Source organism: Silene latifolia, chromosome 6, assembly GCF_048544455.1.
Source record: "Silene latifolia isolate original U9 population chromosome 6, ASM4854445v1, whole genome shotgun sequence".
Classification (NCBI taxonomy): Eukaryota; Viridiplantae; Streptophyta; class Magnoliopsida; order Caryophyllales; family Caryophyllaceae; genus Silene; species Silene latifolia.
This window is the reverse complement of record NC_133531.1, coordinates 85458515-85471422: the sequence shown is the minus strand read 5'-3', so window position 1 is coordinate 85471422 and position 12908 is coordinate 85458515. Positions and strand designations below refer to the sequence as shown.

Sequence of the window (12908 nt, the reverse complement as noted above, 5' to 3'; positions counted from 1 at the left end):
CGTTGGTAGATCGTACTCGAAGAACACTCATGATCTCTTGAGCCTTTGCTAAAGTCGTACTTGGACTAAAAAGGATTCCAGATTTGTCCAAATTCAATTTTTGTCCTGAGGCCTCACAATAATCATCCATAATCCTTTTAAAATTAGCTGCCGCTTGTCCCTTATCCCGAAAGAAAAAGACCGAATCGTCCGCAAAAAATAAATGTGTGATGGGTCTCTCCTGTTGACACAATGTGATCTCTTTCAGAAGTCCCACCTCCTTTGCAAACTCAATCTGCCCTCCAAGCACCTCCATACATAATATAAAAAGAAAAGGGGATAACGGATCACCTTGACGCAACCCACAATGCGGTTGAAAGCGAGGTAACGAAGATCCATTAAATAAGACCTCATAAGAGACCGTGGTAACGCAATTCATAATAAGATGCACCATTCTTTGTGGGAAACCAAAACGAATGAGAACCGCCTCCAAAAACTCCCACTTGATTCTATCATATGCTTTACTCATATCAGCCTTAAAAGCACACCGGCCATGTTTTCCTTTTTTATGGCTCAGGATACGGTGAATAGTCTCATGGGCAAGTAGGATATTATCACTAATATGACGCCCAGGTATGAAGGCATTTTGTGATTCACTCAGCAGCGACCCCATAACCTTTGCCACTCTATTTGTAATACATTTAGACACGATGCGCATGAAAACATTACAAAGGCTTATAGGCCTGTAGTCCGAGACCCCCTCCGGATTGTCAGTCTTAGGTATAAGAGTGATAAACGTTCTATTAAGTTCTCTTAAGACTCGACCAGAATTCAAAATAGATAAAGCAGCCTTAGTTACCTCCTTCACCAAAGGCCAACATTTCTGGAAAAAACACGCTGGGATACCATACGGCCCCGGCGACTTAAAAGCCCCCATATGAAAAACTGCACCACGTACCTCTTTAGCTGTAAAAGGCTTAATAAGATGATCCGCATCGTCATTCGAGACCCTCCTTTTAACATGTGAAAGGATCCGATCAAAGGAGGCCACTGTTCTCCACTCCACAACATCCTGATTTCCATCACATGCAGCATAAAGGGTCTTAAAGTTCTTTTGGAATTCAGAGCTGACAAGATTGTGATCATAAATCCACACACCATTATCCCCTTTTAAACCATGAATATAATTTCTTCCTTTCCTCCCCTTGACCCAATTGAAATAAAACTTTGTACATGTATCACCATTCACCATCCACCGCATCTTAGCACGTTGTTTCCAGAAAATCGCATTTGTACTCGCAAAAGCCTTAACTTCCTCATTTGTCCATGTGTACATCTCATCACCCCCCCCCCCCCCCAGTAATATCCACATTTATACCTTCTTCCAAATTTTTGTCAAAATCATCCCAAACCTTCCTCCACTCACCCTTTTTATCCAAAGCCCATTTTTTTGCGAGTTCGTACCCTTGCAAGCTTTCGAGCCGCTTGAAAAGCCGGGAACCACCACCTCAAAATTCCGTGCCACACGAATCCCTATGCAAACATTCATCATGATCAAGCACCCAAGCATCCATTTTATATGGTCTTTTCCCCCACACCCTTAGTAAGTTGTAGATCAAGCTCAATCGGGGCATGGTCCGATATTTTAATGGGATAGTGTCTAATACCCGTATTTGGAAAATAAATAAGCCAGTCCTTGGAGCCTAACGCTTTATCAATACGCTCATACACCCTTTTATCCCCTTTGCGATTATTACACCAAGTGTATCTCGGCCCCTTGAAAGGTACATCAATTAATTCATTCCTAAGTCTCCAGTTAATAAACTCATTCGCTCCCCTAATAGGATTTTGACTACAACTCCATTTATCCAAAAAACAATCCACTTGATTGAAATCCCCAATAATAAGATACGGATATGTACAAGTCTCAATCCATGCATCCAACTCACTCAAAACGGAAGAACGTAAATTTAACTCCGGGGCACCATAGAAAAGCACAAGATACCAAAAGAGACCATCATATTTCTTAACCAAAAGCACGATAAAGTTCTTACAAGCCCTTATAAGGGTCATCTTAGCCTCCCTTTTCTATCCCACCCATAAACCACCGGATGCCCCTACCGCATCCACCCCAAAATATTTCACAAAACCTAACGATCTAAACATAGGGAATACTTTATTCGCATTACATGTGGTCTCCATTAGAAAGAGGAAATCATAATACTTACTATCTAGTAACGCTCTTATCTTCAGAATTGTAGGGGCGAGCGTGTTATTGATACCCCTACAATTCCATACAAGACCAATCATGGTGATAGAGGAGGTTGTGAAGGCCCAACCTCCGCAAAGCCATCAAACACATCAGCTCCATCATCAGCAGCAACTCCATTAACAAAGTAAGATGAAGAGTCACTTGAATCAATCATAACGACATCCTGGACCCCCTCACAGCTCCTCTTAACTAGCTGCCTCAAATACTCCTTAGCACTTTCCAGAGACTCCTTTGCATTCTCAGGCACAATATATTCCACAACATCAGTGCTGCACTTTCTCTTTCTGGCCATCCTGATTTCCTCCCTATGAGTCAATTGCAGATCAGAAATATGATACGCATCAGCCAACCCCATGAAACCATCAGAGATGTTTCCTGATGAAACCTCAACAATCAGTTTAGATTTGGAGCCAGCAGCAGGGATATCAAATAGCTTAGTCTTGCATTTCTTGCTTCCTTCACCCATTTCCAGAGGAATTCTAGCCATGCTACTAGCTTCCTGAAAAACCTTCTCCAGTGGTTGCAAAGTAGAGTGGTTGCAAAGTAGAGGACCCAACCTGCAGCTCCTTGTCCGTTCTCTCAATACCAACAGACTTCAAGGAAATAGGAGGCTCCCCATCAAAACCATGCTCGCCAAAATCTTCCAACTCTTGCTCATTCATAGCAACTGCACCTGTACTCCCCATAACCACTGGATTTGCAGTCACTTCTGCCCCAGACTCCTCAGAAGATGAGATCACAATGACAGCATCAGTAAACCTTTCCTCAGATGAGTCCTCATTAGACTCTGATTCAGCATTTGGGTCCTCAATCGAGACGTTACCAGGGGCCTCTGACATGGATGAATCAGAATCACTAATGATAATAACCTCATTTTGGCCCAAAGCCCCCTGATCAGCTCCTTCAGTTTGATATAAACCATTCAAATTTGTTCCTTCAACTACCTGATGAACAGACCCATCAGGGTAGTGGTACCTGATAGGCATCCCACTAGCAGGGGGGTCAAAAAAATTAATTAAAACCCCTTAGCTCATCATCCCAACGTGCCCACTGCTCCTCCCCTTCAACTCTATTACTGATAGCTTCCTAGATCCTCAAATCCCTATCAAGCACACCACTCACATTACCTTCACCAACATAAAGAACATATGGATCATTCTCCTGTAATTGCATCAAGATTTTAGTAGCCTGCCTATTAATACCCTCCACATGTTAACCAAAGTCTTCCTCAGCACTGTGATACATCTCATGATGTTCATCCTCCTCATCCAACCATCCCCCCGCTCCTGAAATCAACACCCTTACATTCTGGTCATCAACATGATGCATTTCAGCATCCTGGATAGGTATAGCAGGAGCAATGACAGTTTCAGAATTAGGTGCTCTTGTCACCTCCTCCATTATCCCCTGAGCCTCACCCATATCAACATCTCTCTGCCCTCCCTCTTGCCCTACTCCCTCTCCATCCCCATTCACTCCTCGTCCAGTTCTGAAAACAACAGGGCCTGCAAAGGTTGTGCAGTTACTGCAAACCTTATACAAGGAGTAACCCTTCCTCCAGCAGTGATCCCTAGGTCATAATCAACATATCTCTCTTGTGATTCCCTCCTATTTCTCTGCCCAGTCCTTTGCCTATTATTTCCCACCCTAACCGTAGGTGATAAGAACTTGGTCGTAGAAGGCATAGCTCTGAGATCCATGTTAAACATGGTGTGATTACTGTGTGCTTGAAAAACAGCAAAACCCTTTTCCACAGACCTATCAAGCATTCTCTCAATACCAGACACAATAGACACCAAACTCTCTCTACATTGTGCCCCTTTATGTCCTATTTTCCCACACTTAACACAATATTTGAAGACATTTTCATACCTGAATTGGACCCAAAGCAGATGACCCGTTTCCATAGCCAAGAAGAAACCCGGCATCAAAGGTTCATTTAACTTAAAACAGACCCTAACTCTTAAGTAGTCATTTTCAGGCACAAAATGAAATGGTTCAACCTGAAACTGGTGACTGAGAAGCTTACCCGCAACCTGGACAACATGCATATTGAGATACTCAAAAGGCAATCCACAAACCCTCACCCATACTTCAGCAAATGGGAACCTAACAGTACGTAGTACCGTATCAGGATACCACCTTGCTAGAACCATCACAGCACCGTCCACAGTCACCATCGTTTTTGCCAGAAGCCCTTCTAAATCTTCAACATCTTCACAATGAAAAACATACACCTCCCCCATCTTAAAAGCTGTAATCTTCCAACTGGAGCTCCATTTCTTTGAAATAATATCATTCAATTTCTCAGCCTCAAACAGACGATAATCCACCATGAACCCCAGAATACAGTTCCCCCAAAACTCCCTTGACCTACCTAATTCAGCAGGGTCCACATTAATAACCCCGTCCGTCCTTGGATATCGCCAGACATTGGCATGAAGAGGATTCATGGGATTGAAAGTAGCTTCAGGGTAGGGTTGATGAGCATTCTGGTTGTGATGCTGAAAGTTATGATGATCATCACTGCCCTCCCCCTCAACACTCGGATTGTATCTTCCAAATTGATACTCAAAATCCATTGCTAAACTTTGGGTAGTAGGACTATTAAGCTTAGTTGAATGATTTTTATTTTGTTTAGGATTTGTATTTCGTAAGGAAACGAAATGAGATGACTGTGATGGCAAACCCACAGTCATTTGATGAGTTTAAATAGTGGTAAGGGAATTAGGGGAAATGAGACGTCAATCCTAATTGACACCTCAAAGCAGATTTGGGGAAATCGAAGGGCAAAACAAAAAGCAACAAACCACCAATTAAATGAGCTGCAGAGTAATTATTGAGATATTAAGGAATGATTTACACGGGAAAGAAGCTCAAAGATCAGCAATCAGAAGATTAGGGTTGAAAAAGCCAATTAAATGAGCAAAACAACAATGATGAGAGATAGGTAGGAATGTAGAATAGGATGAATTGATTAAATCAGAAAACCCCCAAAAATGCAGAAAGGGGATTTAGGGTTTCATTTGCCCAATCAAAATCACTCTAGGCCAATCATTGCAGGTAGGTAGAGTTAAATTAATACGAAAAGTGTAATACCACAGGTTCCCAGCCCAATACCCTTCGACTTCTTGAGCTGACAGAACACCTTGGGAAGGAAAAAAGAAGATGAGAGGAGAAGAAAAACTGAAGAGATTTGCAGGAAAGAAGCTCTCGAAAAGAGAGGAAAAGCTCTCTCTTCGTTTTAGAGAGAGTCGAAACATGCCACATTTTTCCATCTGAACCAGCCTGAATCAAGGTTGCCTCTACTGAATTGCCTGAGCTAGCCTGATCCTGATTGACATGGTTCTCAACTCCTGTTGCAGCTACCATTTAAAAATAACATCATCTAACCATAAAAATGGTCATATAGAACATGTCTTAAGCCTTTAGACGAAATAAGCCGTCTAAAGGAAGACCTTAAAGGAAGACCTAAAAGATTGCTAGTGGTAATATGGTAGCTCTTATTTTAACGGTGATCCCAATTAATGGCTGTCCTTGGTAAAAGACTAAAGAGGGCATCTATCATAATCGCACAAACAAAATAGGAGATCCAACCCAAAAGGCAATTTGCAAGGACCAGAATACAACAAGATAAGGGAGCTGGTCCTACAGTTGGGCCTACCATTAAAAATAAATGCTTAAAAGGTCCAATGCACTAGGACCCCACATTCAAGAAAATTACACCTTTCATTTAACTCCACTTTACATGTATTCTTTTTTCGTTCATTCAACTTTATTTTACATGTTTCCTTTTTAGGCTAAGAAAATGACCATTCTATCCTTATTCACACTCCATATTTACAAAAAATATCATCCATACCCTACACTAATCCACCATAAAACCTCACCTTTATATTTTTTTAACATTTTTAACACACCACCATTCTCTTTTCTATAATTTTTTTATTCCGCTCCTTAATACTCGTGCAAAAAGTAAACATACAAAAGTGAAGTTGAACGGAGGGAGTAGTATCCTTAACACCCCATCTTGTCCTTCCCGCAACTCCTCCTTTTGTTTTTGGTACAAGTTTAAGCCTTAGGCGTGCATCCCTTAATACATAAATTAATCACAAAATCTCATTATAGACGGCACATATCCGTCTATAACTAAAAACGGGCCAAATACAATACCACATTCCTAATAGGACAAGCAACAAGTGGGATGGTAGGGGCAAAAAATGTCACCACTTTCAAGCTATTTGACCCGTCTTTAGCTATAGACGGATTATCCGTCTATAGCAAGACTAGCTGCAAATTAGGTAGCACGGACACTCCTCCTAAGTAGCCGACCCGTGTCCGACACCGTGTCTGACACCCGGACACCCGACACTCGTCGGACACCTGCCTAAACATATTATAGTTTAGACGAGCAATAAAATGTCAAAAAAGATTGATTAGAAGATGGGTTTGGCTGAAAAATGAGAATTAGTTATAGTCAATGTCAAAGTTTACCGTCACTTATTTAAATTTAATATCAAATACATTAAAAAAATAAAATCATTCGTTATTTATAACCATAAAATATACTCCCTCCATTTACCTATTTTCTTCCCATTTCCCATATATGGCAATTTATCTATTTTCTTCCCATTTCTCTTCTTTCCTTATTTGTCATTACTTTTTCATTACTTTATCATTCTTTAATCCCTCTTTCATTAATTTTTCATTACTTTTATTACTTTTTCATTTCTTTTTCATTTTTTAATCCTTTTTCTTAATTATTGTGCAAAAAGAAATGGGAAGAAATTAGATAAATGGAGGGAGTATATTTTATTAAATTTAAATAGCGTGTCCCGTGTCCTAAATTTCATGAGATGCCGTATCACGTGTCCGTGTCGTGTCTGTGTCCGTGTCCGTTTTGGTGCTACCTAGGCTGCAAATTAATAGGCCTCATTTCAGACGATCATTTTCGTCGAAGCCTTCAGACGGGTTATATGTGATTATTTTATGATTAGATATATTCCCCTATTTTCTAAATGAATAAGTTAAATCTTATTTTTCCCGTCTAAATAATATTTCCTAAAATAAAGTATAATATTTTTAGCATATATTATCTCACAATCTTTTAATGGCACAATCTTTTAATAAATTTAATATTTAAAACATTCTATATTATTTCACATTATACATAAATTTTTCTCCATTATTATATGATAAAAAAAACTGTATACTTTAAAAAATAAAAATAAATTGTACATCAAAATTCACTGGTGATAAGAAGTTGCACAAAAAATGTTAATAGTAAAAATATTTTAAAAATAATATCATTAATTTCTCGGTAAAAAGAAAACTTTCATTAAATTTCTACAATTTTAATTTTTATTCCTCAAATTAAAATAAAGTATTGAGAAACATAAAAAATAAGTGAATTATCAATTTAAAATCCATAAATAATACGGAGTACACTACAAAGTAAAATTTTATAAATACCGTGCATATATTTCACGGGATCTAAACTAGTGTAAAACTAATACGTTAAAAATGGTCACATTTTTGCCTAAATTTAAAATGAATCAAATTTATTAATTTGGACAAAAGATGTAATTGCTCATTCATGGGTAGGTTTTACTATTTCATGACATTTTTTTCATTATTTTTCCATAGCATGCCCTTTGCCTACAAAAAAAAAAAAACTTTATTTCTCTCCCTCACAAAACAAAATTAATCAATTTCGTCAAATTACACAATTATGGATGCTAATTCTCGTATTGATTGAGTAATAATCCTAATTTTTAATTTTATTAATTATGTTACATCAAATTAAGAAATTTATTTAAACTAATTTAATTAGGGTTTGTTTAAAGCGTCGTTGGCGTTGGGGTGAGGGATAGCGGTTGTTGCTATGTAATACACTTAGGGATTTAATCCGAGAATGTATTACATAAGGCAAATCAATCAAAGGAACCCTAAATTGAAGAAAGGAATTCGATTGAAAGATTGAATTGTATTAGCTTCAAGAACAAGATTACTCTTAGAGACTAACTTCCAGGCTCCAGCCTATTGCCAGCTTGCTTCTGCAGACGTGGCCATTGTAACAGAAATTCTGTTACAAACCGCTCCCCTTAATATGAAACTTGTCCTCAAGTTTATGCAATTTGGAATTCAGGAAACCTCTTTTCTATATCATCATAAGGCTCCCATGTAGCATCTTCATGTGAACCATTAGACCATTGTATGAGTAAGTAAACAACAACATGATTGCCCTTCTTCATCATCTTCCTTTCCCACACTGCTACTAGTTCAGCACGAATTAAGCCATTATCATCCAAGACTGGTAGAGTAACTATGATTTGAGGAATTCTCATGATGTTTCTTAAGCTGAGATACATGGAATACGGGATGTATCTTAGAGTGGGGAGGAAGTTCCAACTTGTAAGCAACCTCTCCAATCGTTCCAATTATCTCAAAAGGACCAAAGTACCTTGGAGCAAGTTTATTGCATGACCTATAAACCACTGAATATTGTCTGTAAGGCTGCAAGTTGACATAAACCAAATCATCAATGTCAAACACCCTATTAGTTCTACGTTTGTCACTCTGACTCTTCATCCTGGATTGAGCTCGAGTTAGATGAAATTTGAGTGTAGTAATACACTCTTCCCTAGCCTTCAAACTCATATCAAGTACAGCAACAAGACTATCACCACTCACATAGGCTACATGTAGGTGTGGTGATTGCCCATATACCACTTCATAAAGGGTAAATCTAGTAGTAAAATGGAAGTTAGTGTTGTACCACCATTCAGCTAAAGGCACCTAACTTGCCCACTCTTTGGGCTTCTCACCACTCATGCACATGAGATAGTTTCTAAGCATTTATTCACCACCTCTGTCTACCCATTAGTCTGCGCATGGTATGCATGTGAAGCAACTCCACATGCTGTAACTTGAATAATTCCTGCCAAAATTTGCTCAGAAATATTTTATCTCTATCACTAATGGTAGTTTCAGGATTCCCATGCAATTTGAACACTTGTTCGAAGAAAACTTTTGCCACAGTAGCTGCATCAAATGGATAAGATAAAAGGAAGAAATGAGCATATTTACTCAATCTATCCACTACCACCAAAATTGTGTCCTTTCCTTGTAACCTTGGTAGTTCTTCAACAAAATCCATGGATATATTCACACAAATTGCTTCAGGTATGGGTAATGGTTGCAAAAGACCTGCTGGAGCTTGTAATAAAGGCTTGTTTTACTGGCAAATACTACACTTCCTTATGAAATTCCTGACATCTTTCTTCATATGCTTCCAGTAAAACAAAGAATTCAGCCTCTTATATGACCCATGTACCCCAGAATGGCCTCCAAAAGATGATAAATGCATTAGTGTTAGCAATTCTTGTCTCAATGCAAGATCAGGGCCTACAACTACCCTTCCCTTTCTGATAAACTGACCATCATTCCACTTGTATTTACTAGTGGTTGTATTATTTATCAAAGATTGAATTACCTGATCACATTCAGGATCTTGCCAACTCATCTGTACCCTTTGTAACAAATCTGATCTGACTTGAGTTACCATAGTAGGCATGAGCTATGCTCCAGAAACTCTTGAAAGTGCAGCAGTGTTTTCTTTGCCTTTCCTGTAGACCACTTCATAATCCAACCCAAGTAATTTAGGTAAACACTTGCTTTGGAAGGAACTAGTGATTTTTGCTCCAAAAGAAATTTCAGGCTAAAGTGATCTGTCTTGATGACAAAATGTCTTCCTACTAAGTATGGTCTCCATTTCTCCACAGCCAACACCACTGTCAGTAGCTCCTTCTCATAAGTGGATAGAGCTTTATGTTTTATGGACAATGCCTTACTAAGATAGGCTATTGGATGTCATCCCCGAGTTAGCACTGCTCCAGTTCCCAAGCCAGATGTAACAACCCGAATTTTAAAACAAAGGAAAAACGTAATATAAAGTAAATATCAGAGTATAATACTGATAAAAAGGTCAAGGTGGCGAAAACACCAAGCCCAAATCCGGATCGATACTAAAACCGAAAACCAAACTAATACATTATTCAAAGGTTCTCAAAACATAAAGCAAGGTCCTAATTCATTATTCATCTCGCCGCACAGAACTTCCTCAGCAAGATATCACCCAAATAGCAAACCATCTGAATAACCTGAGAATGGGGGGTCGACAAGCAGTCGGGAGTAACTAGATGCTCTCCCAGTCATGTTTACAACAATTGAATATAACCAACAATCAATAACAATTGAAATGCAAAACCAATAAACTTGTGAGACCATCTATACTCATGAAGACTTAACATCGACTTACCATCAAACAAGGACATATTAGGACAACCACCTAATTAATAACTCCAAATTAAACCACATGAGACGACACATGATAACAACCCATGTTACGACACCATGTAGAAACTTAGGACAATCAAACTTAATGTAACCATAACCAAATCAATCAACCCTCAGAGTGTATAACGAACTGCCTCTGACTAATGGAGCGTATAGCGAACTGCCTCCAACCACTAGAGCGTATAACGAACTACCCCTATCTACAAGCACAGTGTATAGAATGAACACCATTAGAGCGTATAACGAACTGCCTCTAACCACTAGAGTGTATTACGAATTGCCTCTAGATATGGAGCGTATAACGAACTGCCTCCATAATCAGTATGGACCGTATAACGAATTACATCCACTGTGGACCGTATAACGAACTGCATCCACACTATGTGTAGCGCCACTGCCCACATGCCTAAGACCTGGCCAGACCTCTCGGTGAAACACAAAGCGTATATCGAACTGCCTCTGCTACACCGAATGACACTCGGGGAACAAAGCGTATAACAAACTGCCTCTTCTACCCCCCGACCATAGACCATAAGAATCCCCAAAGGGTAGCGTTTGTTCATTCCGATAGTATATAACTGATACTATCGTCATCTATACAACCAACCAAATAATAAGTACACAGTATAGCTGATAGCTCCAACAATGCATGAAAAAACATCACGACTCAAACCATAGAACAGTGTAATCGACTGTACTACTTATCATATGAATAGAGTAACCAAAGACATAAGCAAACACAATGTTATACTACCACTGGGTATAACTCTACTTATGAAACAAATATTAAAGATCAATGTTATAGTAACCTCAACCATAACATGAACTCTAAACGTGAGGTTATACTAGCCTCGACTATAACTTCAATAAATACCTTTGAAGTTATACTCACCTCAACCATAACCTTGACACGAAACTCAAAGTTATACTAGTTCCAACCAATAACCTTGAATCGTAAATCTCGGGGTACGTTTGTTCCAGCTATAACATTAACTCGCACATCAATGTTATAGTAGATTCAGCTATAACCTTGAATTCATATTTCCAAGGTTATAACTCAAACAGCCATAACTTGAGTAACAACCCAAAGTTATACTAACTTCAGCTGTAACACTTGAATCATCATCAAGGTTATACTAGCTTTGGCTATAACTTTGGAGAGAACTCTTGGCCGCCTATCATGCCGCTATTAGGGTTTATTCGTAAACTCTAATTACGCTCATGACACCCATATTTAACGCATAAGCAACATATGATATATAATTAATACATTAAAAAATATATAAACATGTGAAAACATAATTAACATGATAATAATAAACAACCAAACATGAACCAATCATACAAATCAATCATTAAAATCACATTAATTACATCAATTGGCATAAACACAATTAAAAGAGAAACACCTAGTTACCTTTTTAGCGAATTAAACCCTAGAGATCGTCTTCCACGATATAGATGTCTTCTCCAGGTGCAGTCTCCACGCCTTTATTGAATCACCACACGTGCCGACGGGAAACATTCTCAATTAAAATACTAAACGATAATTATAAAACTATAAAACTACGCGAAAACATTAAACTTACGACGAGGATAGATAGATCCAAAGAGTAAGATCAATCTAGGCACGAAAGATGATGAAGAGAACGATGAAGGAGGCGCACGCAACCCTAGGCGTAGGAAAAACGTGCGGCACAAGGGAGGGAGATAAGGAGAGAATTTAGGTTTAGGGTTTTGTGAGAATTATGAGAAAAGAATAGTAAGGGTTTAGTTTCCCTTCTTATTTATAGAAAAGCTCATGGGTTTATTCTAAGCTTAGGCCCAAAACTCACCCATATACTCCAAACCACACGTGAAATCCAAGAAAAGAATGGGTCTTCACTCGTTTCGAACCCAACGAGCCCAAAAGACAAAAGACGGATTTTTTCCCAGAAGAAATAAAATATGAAATATGGGAAAATAAAATTAAGGAAATATATTATGGAAATTATGGGTGTTACACCAGATGCATCAGTTTCTACTATAAAATCCCTTGTAAAATCTGGTAGTACAAGTATAGGTGCTTGACTCATAGCTTCTTGTAACTATCTAAAGGCTAGAGTAGCCACTTCAGACTATTTAAACCCATCCTTCTTCAATAAGTTTGTCAGAGGTTTACTAATAATGCCATACATTTGACAAACTTTCTGTAGTAGCTTGTAAGCCCTAAGAATCCTCTCAGCTCCTTAACATTCTTAGGAATTGGCCAATCCATCACACCTTTTATTTTTGAAGGATCAGTTGCAACTCCAGCAGC

At 38.6% G+C, this 12908-nt stretch overlaps 1 protein-coding gene across 1 annotated transcript; it reads right to left on the bottom strand.

Annotated features, from left to right (window-relative positions):
* Positions 1 to 8379: 8379 nt before the first annotated feature.
* LOC141588317 (uncharacterized) lies at positions 8380 to 9818 on the bottom strand. Its single transcript, XM_074409763.1, has 4 exons — positions 9503 to 9818; positions 9121 to 9295; positions 8715 to 8999; positions 8380 to 8611 (listed from the first exon to the last, which is right to left on the bottom strand). The coding sequence occupies exons 1-4, from the start codon at positions 9816 to 9818 to the stop codon at positions 8380 to 8382; spliced, it is 1008 nt and encodes a 335-aa protein (XP_074265864.1).
* Between the last annotated feature and the right edge of the window lie 3090 nt (positions 9819 to 12908).